At 45.2% G+C, this 16,893-nt stretch overlaps 1 protein-coding gene across 1 annotated transcript in view; it reads right to left on the reverse strand.

The window, feature by feature from the left end:
• znf385c (zinc finger protein 385C) overlaps positions 1-15,330 on the reverse strand; it is a 251,067-nt gene extending 235,737 nt beyond the window's left edge. Inside the window, exon 1 of the mRNA XM_042327387.1 lies at positions 15,100-15,330. Coding sequence (XP_042183321.1) covers positions 15,100-15,148 — 49 coding nt within the window. The 5' untranslated portion in view covers positions 15,149-15,330. The remainder of the gene's footprint in view (positions 1-15,099) is intronic.
• Between the last annotated feature and the right edge of the window lie 1,563 nt (positions 15,331-16,893).

Here is a 16,893-nt window from a genome sequence, read left to right on the forward strand (position 1 = left end):
TAGGTCAGTGTACGTAATGTGTAGGTCAGTGTATGTGATGTGTAGGTCAGTGTATGTGATGTGTAGGTCAGTGTATGTGATGTGTAGGTCAGTGTATGTGATGTGTAGGTCAGTGTATGTGATGTGTAGGTCAGTGTATGTGTGTGATGTGTAAGCAGTGTGTATGTGTGTATGTGATGTGTAGGTCAGTGTACGTAATGTGTAGGTCAGTGTATGTGATGTGTAGGTCAGTGTATGTGATGTGTGTCAGTGTATGTGAGGTGTAGGTCAGTGTACGTAATGTGTAGGTCAGTGTATGTGTAGGTCAGTGTATGTGATGTGTAGGTCAGTGTATGTGATGTGTAGGTCAGTGTATATGTGTGTACGTGATGTGTAGAACAGTGTGTATGTGTGTATGTGATGTGTAGGTCAGTGCATGTGATGTGTAGGTCAGTGTACGTGATGTGTAGGCCAGTGTGTATGTGTGTATGTGATGTGTAGGTTAGTGTACGTAATGTGTAGGTCAGTGTATGTGTAGGTCAGTGTATGTGATGTGTAGGTCAGTGTATGTGATGTGTAGGTCAGTGTATGTAATGTGTAGGTCAGTGTATGTGATGTGTAGGTCAGTGTATATGTGTGTGTAGGTCAGTGTATATGTGTGTGTATGTGATGTGTATGTCAGTGTATGTGATGTGTAGGTCAGTGTATGTGATGTGTAGGTCAGTGTATGTGATGTGTAGGTCAGTGTATGTGATGTGTAGGTCAGTGTATGTGAGGTGTAGGTCAGTGTATGTGAGGTGTAGGTCAGTGTATGTGAGGTGTAGGTCGGTGTATGTGAGGTGTAGGTCAGTGTATGTGATGTGTAGGTCAGTGTATGTGATGTGTAGGTCAGTGTATGTGATGTGTAGGTCAGTGTATGTGATGTGTAGGTCAGTGTATGTGATGTGTAGGTCAGTGTATGTGATGTGTAGGTCAGTGTATGTGATGTGTAGGTCAGTGTATGTGATGTGTAGGTCAGTATATGTGATGTGTAGGTCAGTGTATATGTGATGTGTAGGTCAGTGTATATGTGTGTGTATGTGATGTGTATGTCAGTGTATGTGATGTGTAGGTCAGTGTATGTGATGTGTAGGTCAGTGTATGTGATGTGTAGGTCAGTGTATGTGATGTGTAGGTCAGTGTATATGTGTGTACGTGATGTGTAGGCCAGTGTGTATGTGTGTATGTGATGTGTAGGCCAGTGTACGTAATGTGTAGGTCAGTGTATGTGTAGGTCAGTGTATGTGATGTGTAGGTCAGTGTATGTGATGTGTAGGTCAGTGTATATGTGTGTACGTGATGTGTAGGCCAGTGTGTATGTGTGTATGTGATGTGTAGGTCAGTGTATGTGATGTGTAGGTCAGTGTATATGATGTGTAGGTCAGTGTATATGTGTGTAGGTCAGTGTATATGTGTGTGTATGTGATGTGTATGTCAGTGTATGTGATGTGTAAGTCGGTGTATGTGAGGTGTAGGTCAGTGTATGTGATGTGTAGGTCAGTGTATATGTGTGTGTAGGTCAGTGTATATGTGTGTGTATGTGATGTGTATGTCAGTGTATGTGATGTGTATGGCAGTGTATGTGATGTGTAGGTCAGTGTATGTGATGTGTAGGTCAGTGTATGTGATGTGTAGGTCAGTGTATGTGATGTGTAGGTCAGTGTATGTGATGTGTAGGTCAGTGTATGTGATGTGTAGGTCAGTGTATGTGATGTGTAGGTCAGTGTATGTGATGTGTAGGTCAGTGTATGTGATGTGTAGGTCAGTGTATGTGATGTGTCGGTCAGTGTATGTGATGTGTATGTGATGTGTAGGTCAGTGTATGTGTGTACGTGATGTGTAAGTCAGTGTATATGATGTGTAGGTCAGTGTATATGTGTGTATGTGATGTGTAGGTCAGTGTATGTGAGGCGTAGGTCAGTGTATGTGATGTGTAGGTCAGTGTATGTGATGTTTAGGTCAGTGTATGTGATGTGTAGGTCAGTGTATGTGATGTGTAGGTCAGTGTATGTGATGTGTAGGTCAGTGTATATGTGTGTACGTGATGTATAGCCCAGTGTGTATGTGTGTATGTGATGTGTAGGTCAGTGTATGTAATGTGTAGGTCAGTGTATGTGTAGGTCAGTGTATGTGATGTGTAGGTTAGTGTATGTGATGTGTAGGTCAGTGTATATGTGTGTACGTGATGTGTAGGCCAGTGTGTATGTGTGTATGTGATGTGTAGGTCAGTGCATGTGATGTGTAGGTCAGTGTATGTGATGTGTAGGTCAGTGTATGTGATGTGTAGGTCAGTGTATATGTGTGTACGTGATGTGTAGGCCAGTGTGTATGTGTGTATGTGATGTGTAGGTCAGTGCATGTGATGTGTAGGTCAGTGTACGTGATGTGTAGGCCAGTGTGTATGTGTGTATGTGATGTGTAGGTCAGTGTACGTAATGTGTAGGTCAGTGTATGTGTAGGTCAGTGTATGTGTAGGTCAGTGTATGTGATGTGTAGGTCAGTGTATATGTGTGTACGTGATGTGTAGGCCAGTGTGTGTGTGTATGTGATGTGTAGGTCAGTGCATGTGATGTGTAGGTCAGTGTACGTGATGTGTAGGCCAGTGTGTATGTGTGTATGTGATGTGTAGGTGGTCACTGTCACCCCAGGGTCTTTATTCCACTGTTCTTTCTACCATCTGAAAACAGCCTAAATGTCATGTTATTAGTTTGTTTTGCTCAATTCAAATATCTATTGATCCCAGCCAAGCAAAGCAAAAGTATTTGAGCTTCAACCTCCTAGAAGTTGTTTTCATCCCTTAGCTCAACTATCTTGAGAGCTGGTGTAGATATGTCTGAAATAAATATTTCATAATTATATCTATATTGCCTACTGTACATGTAGTATACTTTAAAATAGCACATAGAGGCCTGTCTGAAAATCATCGGTCAACACAGTGAGTCATGGCCAATAGGACTCTGCACAAAAAGTCATTTTCATGATGTCAAACGCGTAAGCACATTATTGAACGTGGCCATTCCTGCTCCATTCCACAACCGAGGCTCTGACAGAACCGACCCAGGTGTACAGGGAAGGGGAGGACATACTGCTTTAAAAAACGCAGCCTATTCAGATCTCTAAATGGTGTCCATTATGAAGCCGGGGAAGCTGGTGTTCATTGGCAAGGCTGAATGGTTTCACAGAGAGCCACGTTCACCATCACCACAGCAGCAGGTCACCTATTCACACACTGATTAGTGTTAAACAGCAGCAGAACTAAAAGCATTTTCCAATACAGCCTCATATCAGAGGGAATTTAAACAACACGCAGGCACACCAGCGCTCATCGGCACACACACCCACACCCACCCACCCACCACATACACACACACATCCATTCCTCCTCTTCTCTGACAGTGGGGGACATTATGATTGTTAGCTGAACCCACCTCCCTTGTTTTGTCAGCAAAACGCTCCCCAGAGCAGCACACTTATCACAGTAGAGAAAGGCTTTATGCTCTCCTTTCCTTACAGCGAAGAGAGACAAAAATATATGGTTCAATTATAGTGTCTGTCAGCCCTGTATGAGCTTGTGATGGACTGAGTCGAGTTGAGCTTGATGCTGGAGAGAGAAAGTGAGAGAATGAGAGAGATGAGAGAGAGAGAGAGAGAGAGAGAGAGAGAGAGAGAGAGAGAGAGAGAACGAGAAAGAGCGAAAGAGAGACGAGAGACAGAAATAATTCAATCCTCCAGCTAATGCATGTTGCAAAATGCAGAGATTCAGTGATTCAACTGGCACTGTCTCATCCATACAGTCTCTAGTATAAGAGCAGAAAACTGGTGTGTTAAGTGATACCAGCCAACTCTGAACAAACCAACAGGTATGAATCTGTTGTGAATCTGATCCACTGTGAAGCACAAATTCATAATAAAAGCGCTATTTAAATATATCATTATTATCAAGCAAGAGTCAACCAGGGACCCGAGAGAGAGTCAAACCTGTTACCTAACAGAAGTGATTCAGTGAGTCATTCTCCACTAGGTCGTGATGAGGGTGTGCAGACAGACTGGAGGGAGACATCTATCTGTGAGTCGCTGCAGGGCAAAGTGATTCAACCAGCCAGCCAGTGGAGAGAGGTATAGCAGAAGGAGAGTCTGGAGAACAGGGAGAACAGGGAGCTGACAGACAGACAGACAGACAGACAGACACACAGACACAGACAGACACACAGACACAGACAGACAGACAGACAGACAGACAGACAGACAGACAGACAGACAGACAGACAGACAGACAGACAGACAGACAGACAGACAGACAGACAGACAGACAGACAGACAGACAGACAGACAGACAGACAGACAGACAGACAGACAGACAGACAGACAGACAGACAGACAGACAGACATGAGGCCCCAAACAGAGAGGGAATGTACAACCAGCCACACACACTCACAACAACAAGAACACTTAAATAAATTAGAAAGAGAAACGCAAATACAGAGTCAAAACAGACAGTCGGAAAGATGAAAATGTATACTACTAAAACAACATGTACATGTAAAACACACAGCACAGACAGAATACACACATACTGTAGCAGTAGGATGTATCTGCATGTGCGAGACGGGCCTACAATCTCAGTTGTAATCAAAGGTCAGTTGGTATGTGATAGAGGAGCTAAACCCCACTCCAATCTGAGGAGCTAGTAGCAGGGGAGGGAGGCAGGGCCAGGACAGATGAACAAATATTACACAGCCCTTCAGAAAGCAATTCCAGTCCAGTTCAGACCCACGTCTATGACAACCCCACAGGATCAGCACCTGCAGCAGCACGAGGCCAACCAAGGTAACCAAACAAAAGCCGTAGAAAACCCCAGCAACAGCTCTCTTGCTGTTGCCACACCTCAACATCTCAGTAAGACAAATCAACAACAGTGTGTCTATGACAACCCCATAGCATCAGCAACGACACCAACCAATGGTGAACCAAGGTGACCAGACATACGGCATCTGAAACACTCCGTTGTAGTCGCCACACGTCAGTGTGACAGATCAACAAAGTGAGAGCTACTGTTCCTGATTTTGATTTTATTTCATTTAACCTTTAATTAACTAGGCAAGTCAGATGAGAAGACATTCGTATTTTATAAGGACGGCCTCCTCTAACCGTGGAGGCTCTGAGATTCCACTGGATTTATTGAGTTTTTATCAACTGTGAATTTAGGCAGATCGATAAAAGATGGGGGACGTGTGTGTGTGTTCTGGAGCCCCCTGCAGAGAGGTGGAATGGCTGTGATTATTGTGTTATTAGCAGCAGAGAAATAACAGCCTAGATCCCAGAGGACACACACAAACAGGTATGGATTAGGGCACGTCACGCCGTCGGACCAACGCCTGTCGCATCATCAGGTCACTCTACACAGGTATGAGTCATTGGACAGGGGCTTGTAGCGTATGTGTGTATCAGGGTCTGTGTGTGTGTATGAGAATGAATGAGTGTGTGTGTGTGTGTGTGTGTGTGTGAACACTGTGCAGTTCATATCAACTTTAGAGATGAATTCAAGGCTGTTTCTATGTGAAACAGAGATTCTGCCTCAGGTTAAAAAGACGCCCACATCGTCACAAACCAACAGCCATTCTATAGCTCAGCCAATGCAGCGGACAGACGTCACGCTGTCCAATGTGAAGATGGATATCTTTTCAAACAGACTCTGTTCAAACGAGGAAGTGATATTTAAAAGCAGACTGAGTATTATTTTATTAATCGTCTCTTTTGGTCACGGAGGTCTCCGAGTGGCGTATTGGCTTCATTTTAATTGCCCTTTTCTTCCACCTAGATATGATATAGATAAATAATATATGGATAGAAATAACATTGAAGAAGTGCTTGAGCTTTTAGGGAATAAAGACTCAAACCAACATTGGAAAGGTGCATTTAGGTGTACATGTAAATACAACAAGTCCCCGAAACAGTACAGTACTGAACAATGTACAGTTCTTACACCAACATCTATATCCTGAACACAAAACAGATATGAAGGATGATATGACTGTTCCTGTTGAAAGATTTCTTCACATCCATACTTCCTCAATTCTTACTCTTGCTCATTTTCCAAATGCTCCGAGTCTAAGGGGAGTGGTGTGTGTTTGTGTTGAGGTGAGGGGTGTGGTTCTGGGGTGAGGTGTCATGTAAAGGCAGAGTGGGTTGAGGAACCAGGAACCAGAAATCTGCATTTTCAATATGACCATTGATTCATCTGCACTTTTAACCATTTAAGCTGTTTCATATTGAAAGTCAACAGTGTTTTTTTCTTCAATACACTGACCAGGGACGTGCAACTGTAGTTTTCCTTCGCAGAAAATACATTAGTGCAACACATTCGGCAGAAATAGCTTCATTTTCGCTATGTGGCTATTTGGCTAGCAGCCACACAAGTAAATGATCTTACAATGAAAAAGCAAGCTCAATTTCTTCATGTTTTGCTAGAAGTCAATCTTGCATTTTACCAGAGTAAAAATAGGCTACACCGAGAAAAGTACCAGAGAAAAGTAGCTACACATCAGTCAGAGCGCTGTCTGCGGACAGAATCCCAGTTCGTGAAAAGTGCAACTGAAGCATACAATTTGTCTGATGCCGAAGCATTTTAAATCTGCCATTACAAAACGTAGCAATATATTTCTTACGCGTTTTATATATTTTTTTCAGCGTGAAAAACGCTGAATTCTGCGTTAATAACGGACCCTTGGCAACCATACGGCGATGCAGATGGACTGCTCCCTTGGAGTTGTGAAGAGACAGATGGATCCTCGCCCGCATTTTAAAGAAACTTCCTCACAATCTCTCACCCCGACATGACTTAGCTTCTTACCCTAGGGTGTTTCCCAAATACACACACACACACACACACACACACACACACACACACTGCTCTTATGGAACGATTCACCTGCTCGGTCATAGACTTTGTTCAGCTCATGGACAAGCTGGGTTCACATCTAATGCACATATGGTAAAATGCAGGTATATATACCCTTGTATTCTACTGTGTGTGTGTGTGTGTGTGTGTGTGTGTGTGTGTATTTGTGTATTTGAATCCTGCCATAAGAGCAGCTGTGTGTATATTTGCTTGTGTGTGTGGTTATAAGTCTCTCTAGGCTGTTTTCATCATAGAAATACGTTCTGGTAACTTCCATTTTCATCTCCTCTATCCCTGCCTGTATTTTCTAACTCGGTTGACATTTGTTTCTCTCTTAATGCTACAATATAATGCTTTTCATGCTCTTCATATTATTCTGTACCTTTCTCTCCAGGATATTCACTTCATGTGCTGTGTTTTATTCAGAATTGTATTGGGTGACTTAGGTTGGAGAAAATGTCCTTGGGTTTGAGGCACAAAACACACTATTTCTAGCCGTATTATTATCATCCAAAGTCAAAACCCGCAAGATGACAAACTTGCCACTTTACACACCTACATGAAAAGTGCCGCCACGGCCCCATCAAGAAAAGCCATTTACAAAGGCTGAAGAGTGGGTTCAGTGTGCTCTCTGTGGAGATCCCAGTACAATAGGACATGCACTCCGTACACTGACTGAGGTAAACCACTCTTCGGTTTCGATAAAAGCCTCGCTGAAAAGGGCTCTGAATGATTCACTGCAGTTGAAAAATGCATACAACTTAATCATAGCCTTCATATACATCTCTGTTGTCCTTATCCTCTATTTCTCTGAAGGCCACGTTGTCAACCAAACACTTTGTAGTGAGTTTAAAACACAAACTCTTCACAAACCCACAACCGCTATGGATCACGAAGAAGTGACCAATGGACTCTCTGAGCTCGACTGTAATCAACCAATCACGGAGTATTAGTCTTTAGTCAAAATTCACAATCGTGTTCATACATACACACCTGGACATGAATATGCATGCAGGCAGTCTTTTATATGGAACATGTGATAGAATCAGTTTAGACAGGGTCCCCACCCTTCCTGTTGAATAGTGACGTGGCCTCAAAACAACCAGGTTATTTAGTGCTCCTATTGGTAGGCGGAGGGGGCGTCTGCCTGCCTACCTGGCCTCACACACTGACCCTCTGTTCAGCTCACGAGCACCACAACCCGCCAACTGCCATGGAACATAGACAGGCCACTGTGTGTATGTTTGCGTGGGCATGTGTGTGTATGTGGATGTCTAATACTGGGCCCAGTGTGTGTGAGGGTCATTACGGAGGTGTGAGAGGGTATGTGTGTCTGTGTGTGATGATCACGGCTGAGGTAGTGAGGTAGGGGTCTGGCACTCTGTGTTAATTGGGATAATTATCCTGTAACGAGGAATCAAAACCCCTGGGCCAGGATCAAAATACAGGATCAGATAAAGCTCCACACACAGGTTCACAATCTGCTGTTCAATGGGAGCTTACCCTCTGACATTGTCTCACTCCTCTGACTCAGAGGCTACCACTAGGCTCCTTACTACTGGCCTGTTCACTTCCTGGTAGAGCTTGGTGGGTAGGAGGAAGTACAGAAGGGGGTAGGGAGAGTGACTGGGGACAGAGAGGTTAATGTGTTAGTAGCAGTAACACTCTATACCCTCTGCCCAGAGTGCACATACGAGGGAGGGCATAGTGAAACCTTAGCCCTCCGACAGCGCCAACCCTTCAGCACCCAACTGAGGAGCTAGGCAGTCTTCTGCGGAGTCGGTCCCAGCCATGAGCACTGCCGGCCGGGCATGCCATTCAGCCAGGCGGAGGGTGGCTTTCTCCAGGAAAGGGCAGCCTACTTGCCCTGAGGCAGGCTTCATGCAGCTGTCAGAAACTCTGACCCCCCCCACCAGCCTCCCTGGAGCCCTCCTACACACACACACCCGTCCTCTGCCACTAGTCGTACAGTACAGTGTGATCAGGGTGGCAGCGAGGGCTGGAGTGACCTCTCCATCTGTCTGAGTTAGGCGAGCGGAGAGCGGACGGAGGGGGGATGTTCACGCCTGTTTATAGATATTTGCCCTTTTGAGTTCACCTGTCACCCAGCCTGGCTCAGCTGGGCTCCAAGCCGCCACTCCACTGACTCTGCTCATCTGCAACAATGGCTCAGGAATGATGAGGGGTTTCACATCCCCCCTCCTCTATATGCTATGGTTTTGCTTTGAGCCTCCTGCTTCGTGTAACAAGGCATCTGATTTGAATTATGTTTGATCACCAGGTAAATTATACTCTGACGGTGTCACTGAGTCCAGGACAGACAGACAGAAAGACAGGACACTGACATACCTCCTGCTGTTATCCAGCATCCCCTGGCTAATTGGGATGTAACTGTGTGTTTGTGCTGGCAGGAGAAGAAGCAGCCAGCAAGGACGGCAAAAAACCTTTCACAGAATCACACTAAAGGTCGCTGTGATCCAACGTAGCCTGAAATGAAGGACATCAGACCCACAGGAAGTTCTTAAAATCACAAACACCTGCACACACACACACACACACACACACACACACACACACACACACACACACACACACACACACACACACACACAACAGAAAAAAGCAAGCTAACTGATGTGCCCACTCCCCCATCACTTTGGCTTAGCAGGCGATGACATGGAGAACATCATAGAGGAACCCACAACAGGAGGTCCCAGCACAATGGGGGAAAAGAGAAGGACATCTGTCTGGAGAAGAGGTCTACTCAAGATGGCAGACAGAGATGTCAGAGTGGGGTGGCACAACACCATGGGAGGGAGAGACACAGAGAGGGGATATGTCGAGACAGTGATAGAGCACTGTTTACGTTGATGAAAGAAAGTATGGATGATGTGTCCTAGCATGACTGGTATAAGGGTTGCCTACTCTGTAGGTCAAGTTGTTATGTTTATTACCATGTAATTGAGTAATACGGATTGAATACACCCTACAATTCATACTTAACTGTAAAAATGGGAAAGTACTATTTGTAAAACAACAAAAGAAAGGTACATGTAGATAGATGTTGTTGACAAAGAGAGAAATAACAACAAGTAGAAGAGACGAAGGTTGGGAGAGACAAAGGTTTATGAGAATTGTGAAGGATTCGGGCTCCTGTCAAAAAGCCATCCTTTGCCTCCCGAGTGGCGCAGTGGTCTAGGGCACTGCATCGCAGCGCTAGCTGTGCCACCAGAGACTCTGAGTTCGCGCCCAGGCTCTGTTGCAGCTGGCCGCGACCGGGAAGTCCGTGGGGCGACGCACAATTGGCCTAGCATCGTCCTGGTTAGGGAGGGTTTGGCTGGTAGGGAAATCCTTGTCTCATCGCGCACTAGCGGTTCCTGTGGCGGGCCGGGCGCAGTGCACGCAAACCAAGGTCGCCAGGTGCACAGTGTTTCCTCCGACACATTGGTGCGGTTGGCTTCCGGGTTGAATGCACGCTGTGTTAAGAAGCAGTGCGGCTTGGTTGGGTTGTGTATCGGAGGACGCATGACTTTCAACCTTCGTCTCTCCCGAGCCCGTACGGGAGTTGTAGCGATGAGACGAGACTACTAACAATTGGATACCGCAAAATTGGGGAGAAAAGTGGGTAAAAAAATAAATATAAAAAAGCCATCTGAACTTTAAATCCCCTAAAATCTAAAACAATGTACTACAGAGAAAACACTAAACTGTTGAAAAAAATCTATGCAGAAAAGAGCTAGAGTACTTCCTGACTTCAAGACACCTGTACCTCCCACACAGCAGCAGCTCATTGTATGTGTGTGTGAGTGTGCGTGCGTGTGTATGTGTGTGATTCAATCTTAAACAAATTCACTGTTATTGACAGTGAAAACTGTAAACTGAATATAAAAAGAAAAGGTGCAGTATCCCCCCAGAATGCATACATATTCAAACATATAAATACATATTCATACATATGGATGCATATTCATACCTATAAATACCCACATGCATACATACTCTACAGTGGACTTGTCAGTGGGACCAGCCCAGCTATCAGCTCAGCTACCAGCCCAGCTACCAGCTCAGTTATCAGCTCAGCTACCAGCCCAGCTATCAGCTCAGCTATCAGCTCAGCTACCAGCTCAGCTATCAGCTCAGCTACCAGCTCAGCTACCAGCCCAGCTACCAGCTCAGCTATCAGCTCAGCTATCAGCTCAGCTATCAGCCCAGCTACCAGCCCAGCTATCAGCTCAGCTACCAGCCCAGCTACCAGCCCAGCTACCAGCTCAGCTACCAGCCCAGCTATCAGCTCAGCTATCAGCTCAGCTATCAGCCCAGCTACCAGCTCAGCTACCAGCCCAGCTACCAGCCCAGCTACCAGCCCAGCTACCAGCCCAGCTACCAGCTTAGCTACCAGCCCAGCTACCAGCCCAGCTACCAGCCCAGCTACCAGCCCAGCTACCAGCTCAGCTACCAGCTCAGCTACCAGCTCAGCTACCAGCCCAGCTACCAGCCCAGCTACCAGCTCAGCTACCAGCCCAGCTACCAGCTCAGCTACCAGCCCAGCTACCAGCCCAGCTACCAGCTCAGCTACCAGCCCAGCTACCAGCTCAGCTACCAGCCCAGCTACCAGCCCAGCTACCAGCTCAGCTACCAGCCCAGCTACCAGCTCAGCTACCAGCTCAGCTACCAGCCCAGCTACCAGCTCAGCTACCAGCTCAGCTACCAGCTCAGCTACCAGCCCAGCTACCAGCCCAGCTGATTAAGTCCCAACATGATCCCCTCGTTGGGAGTGGAGGGAAAGAAAGCGGGGTGGTGTGATACACAGTGAGACACCAGCAGAGAGTCCAGACCACTGCTACTGTAGCATCCACTTTATTGGCATAATGAGAGTGTCACTGTTCCACACTGTAAAACACGCGCTGTGTCACAAACCATTTAGTCTTACCTTCATCAAGATGTGTATGGGGACTTGTTCTTTGTCTGCAGATGCAGCCCTCGCTCTCTCTCTTTCTCTTGCTTTCCCTCTCTCTTGCTCTCCATATCTCTTGCTCTCCCTCTCTGCCCCTCTCTTGCTCACCCTCTCTGCCTCGCTCTTGCTCACCCTCTCCCTTTTTCTCTCTCTGTCCATAAACTGTCATTTCCACCAGTCCAAATATACTTCTCCCTTTTCTTTAAATGTTTAAATTGCACACATTTTTCTTGCCTGGACAGTTGTGTGCATCGTTGTCTTTGCTCAGTAAGTGAATGGTTTCTGTTGACTGTATACAGAAGAGCAATAGTGAGTAAACTGTCTTTTACCCAAGCACAATGGCCCCACAATGGACTTGAGAGAGAGAGAGAGAAAGAGAGAGAGAGAGAGAAAGAGAGAGAGAGAGAGAATTGGTCCTCTGATAACATAGGACTGGTTGCTCTACTTCAGTGTAGCAGAGATCTAACCCCCACCATGGCCATTCAAGCTGGAGATGGGACTGTGGTGTTGTACCTGTTGCCTGCTATAGTACAGTACAGAGACACTCTGGACACCTAAGTGACAGTTTACGGCAGAGTCATCTCTGAGCACAAACAACATGGACATATGTCTCTTGGCACAGCATTACTTAAATGATCCCTGTCAACATACAGTGCAAACAAAGCAGGCACCACAGCGTGTGCAACACACAGGTACACACACAGGCATGCACACAGGTACACACACAGGTACACACACACAGGCACACACACAGGCACACACACAGGCACACACACTTCATAGTACTTCACCAGCTCTCACCAAAGACAGAAAAAGACAACTCCTCCTTCATAACGAAAATAAACATCTTTGGAACAACTGCGACAAAACACAAGTGACACTAACAGAGTGTGTAACGTAGTCTGTCACAGCAACAATAACACAAGTGACACTAACAGAGTGTGTACGTAGTCTGTCACAGCAACAATAACACAAGTGACACTAACAGAGTGTGTACGTAGTCTGTCACAGCAACAATAACATAAGTGACACTAACAGAGTGTGTACGTAGTCTGTCACAGCAACAATAACACAAGTGACACTAACAGAGTGTGTACGCAGTCTGTCACAGCAACAATAACACAAGTGACACTAACAGTGTGTAACTTAGTCTGTCACAGCAACAATAACACAAGTGACACTAACAGAGTGTGTACGTAGTCTGTCACAGCAACAATAACACAAGTGACACTAACAGAGTACCATATGTACGCAGTCTGTCATAGCAACAATAACACAAGTGACACTAACAGAGTGTGTACGTAGTCTGTCACAGCAACAATAACACAAGTGACACTAACAGAGTGTGTACGTAGTCTGTCACAGCAACAATAACACAGGCCTCCATATTATTCATCCATAGGCATTCAGCAGGAGTAGCGGGCCTTAAGGTGACGTCCATAAATGCTCTCCTAACCGCAGCAGCCATATTTCACCTTCCCTGACTGAACATGTTGATATTTGCCTTGATTTATCTGCGTTCCCCTCAGCTCAGCTTGTTATAGTGAGTAGAGTGCCAACAGCACAATAAACACGAATTAGAGACTACATCAAGCCAACAACTGACACTCTCCCAGAAGCCCCCCTGGGACTACTGAACTTGTTTCTCATGTCAGTCAGGCCTCACAGGGGGACATGGATGTTTGACTGCTGTTTGGACTATGTTATAATAGCCTAGATCAATGTTTGAAATGAAAGGTGTTTCTGTGGATGATCATCATTATTATCATCGTCATGTGACCTAGATGCTCCAGCCTCTGTTGAAGACCATTGTCCAGCTCAATGCCTACTTTTTAGCATCTTTAGGGTGATCTTTATAATGAAAAGCCATAAATAAATTAAATATATTATTAATATTATTATCATTTGACTGACTAAACAATGCAAGTGTCCAATTCCAATGTCATAAGAGTAGAGGTCAACTGAGATAGGCATTTAAACTGAATCCGCTGCCTAATGACATAAATGTAAAGTATAGCAGACTAACATCTGTCCCAGTGGGTGATAGCTGTGGAGTATTTCATTTTTTACCTTTATTTTACTAGGCAAGTCAGTTAAGAACAAATTCTTATTTTCAATGACAGCCTAGGAACAGTGGGTTAACTGCCTGTTCAGGGGGAGAATGACAGATTTGTACCTTGTCAGCTCAGGGATTTGAACTTGCAACCTTCCAGTTACTAGTCCAACACTCTAACCACTAGGCTACCATGCCCAGGGCTGTGTGTGGAGAATACTGCTTGAAGTTTCAGATCTTTGTTTGATAAAGTTTGCCCATCTTCAGAATGATCAGCCACTGCTTTCCTACAGCACGTGATTCATTCATTCAATTCCAGGGCCTACATTTATCGAAAGCCCTTATCCAGGTGTAAAGATATAAATAAACGGATGTTTTGCCAGATTAGACGTTATTGGACCACATCATACACTTGAGAAATGGCTTTGGAATTCGGGTGGGTTAAATAGTCTACTACAGTTCCATGGTTACAGTTTTCTATTGAGGGAATGCATGCCTGCATCTGGCCATTGAGAACCACAAGCACCGGCTCACCACATGCCATGCGGAAACACCCAGCCCGGTTGCGTGACAGGATGGACGATGAACGGTCGAGCAATATCATATTTTATTCAGTGAGGGAGGAAGTATGAACAAATAAGCCCATTCAGATCGCCTAATGTGCAATTCAAACGATCAACGTGCGCTCAATTAATAGCCTCAAAGCGCAACAGTGTATCAATTACCTATGACGTTTGCTTCGTAAGTTACAGACAATACATTACCTCGAAGCTGTAATCATATAAAACTACTAAAGGTGTTTTGATTAACAATCAAATCAAAATGAATATTACATGCATATAAAAAAGTCTAGTCTGCCCATGACAAGAAATTGCCATGTCAGACATAAACAAATCTAACAATCGGTCGTTTGTCCATTCATTGTAAATAAAATTGCTAGGCCTATACATGCATCGGGCTCGTTTAAAATGTATAATTTGGCCATCTCAGAATAACTTTATAGCTAATCATTCCATTAACGATGGAAATTAGGCTACTGTACACGCGCCACCGGTAGACTGATAATTGTGTGTGATGAACTGTCACATGGGGGCCACAAACTTTGAATAGTAAACAGCAATACGTCAAATATGTAAAAACAAACGCAACACTGTATAGGTTGTATTTCTGCCTACCTGTCCCGTTCCGTTTCAGATTGTCCCTGTGGTCGTCCGTACCCAACATCTTTCGAAACGTAGTGTGACAAGACTGACTGTTAAAGCCGAAAGCCCAGCTCGCGCTCTGGAGTCACGGGTGTCATAGCGCGCAGCCACTCTACACACGAATGCGCACTCAAAGGGTCTTCAACGCTATCACGGCCGCGCCTATACAATTTGATTTATGTTATTTATCACTTTGTCATCGAATATATTATATTGAAAGACAGGAAAGAAGGTCGAAATTCTATTCATATACACTACATGACCAAACGTATGTGGACACCTGCTCGTTGAACACCTCATAAAAAAAATCATGGGCATTAAAATGGAGTTGGTCCACCCGTTGCTGCTATAACAGCCTCCACTCCTCTATGAAGGCTTTCCACTAGATGTTGGAACATTGCTGCTGGGACTTGCTTCCATTCAGCCACAAGAGCATTTGTGAGGTTGGACACTGATGTTGGGCGATTAGGCCTGGCTTGCAGTCGGTGTTCCAATTCATCCCAAAGGTGTTTGATGGGATTGAGGTCAGGCCAGTCAAGTTCTTCCACACCAATCTTGACAAACCAGTTATGCAGGGCCGCATGTCCCGTCCCCCCCCACACACACACACACACATTCTGAAATTGCGTTTTTGTCCCCCCCAGTTTTATCATTGGAATGTGATCAAAAATGAGGCAACGGTGTGCTTTAGTACCATGCAGATGCCTCTGAGGGGTTGGGTAGGCTATTTGGAGTGTTTATCCAACTGGATGAAAAATATATATATTTATTATATCCCCCCAAGTTGCGCCCCTGCATTTCTGTATGGACCTCGCTTTGTGCATGGGGGCATTGTCATGCTGAAACAGGAAAGGGCTTTACCCAAACTGTTGCCACAAGTTTGGAAGCACAGAATCGTCTAGAATGCCATTGTACTCCGTCATTTTAAGATTTCCCTTCACTGGAAGTAAGGGGCCAAGCCCGAACCATGAAAAACAGCCCCAGACGAATATTCCTCCTCCACCAAACTTTACAGTTGGCACTACGCTTTTGAGCAGGTAGCGTTCTCTTGGCATCTCGCCAAATCCAGATTCATCTATCGGACTGCCAGATGGTGAAGCGTGATTAATCACTCCAGAGAACGTGTTTCAACAGTTCCTGAGTCCAATGTCAGCGAGCTTTACACCACTCCAGCCGACGCTTGTCATTGCGCATGGTGATCTTATGTTTGTGTGTGGCTGCACCGGCCATGGAAACCCATATCGTGAAGCATACGACAAACAGTTATTGTGCTGACGTTCCAGAGACAGTTTGGAACTCGGTAGTGAGTGTTGCAACTGAGGACAGATGATTTTTACACGCAACGCACTTCAGCACTCGGCTCTCCCGTTCTGTGAGCTTGTGTGGCCCACCACTTGGCGGCTGAGCTGTTGTTGCTCCTAGACGTTTCCACTTCACAATAACAGCACTACTTTTGACCGGGGAAGTTCTCGCTAAGCAGAAAGTATACGAACTGTCTTGTTGGAAAGGTGGCAAACTATGACGGTGCCACATAGCAAGTCACTGAGCTCTTCAGTGAGGCCATTCTACTGCTAATGTTTGTCTATGGAGATGGCATGGCTGTGTGCCCCCGATTGTATGCACCTGTCAGCAACAGGTGTGGCTGAAATAGCCAAGCCCACTCATTTGTGGTGTCCACATATTTATTATACAGTGCATTCAGAAAATATTCAGACCCCTTGACTTTTTCCATATTTTGTTACGTTACAGCCTTATTCTAAAATGGAT

Source organism: Oncorhynchus tshawytscha, linkage group LG09 (genome assembly GCF_018296145.1).
Source record: "Oncorhynchus tshawytscha isolate Ot180627B linkage group LG09, Otsh_v2.0, whole genome shotgun sequence".
Taxonomy (NCBI): domain Eukaryota; kingdom Metazoa; phylum Chordata; class Actinopteri; order Salmoniformes; family Salmonidae; genus Oncorhynchus; species Oncorhynchus tshawytscha.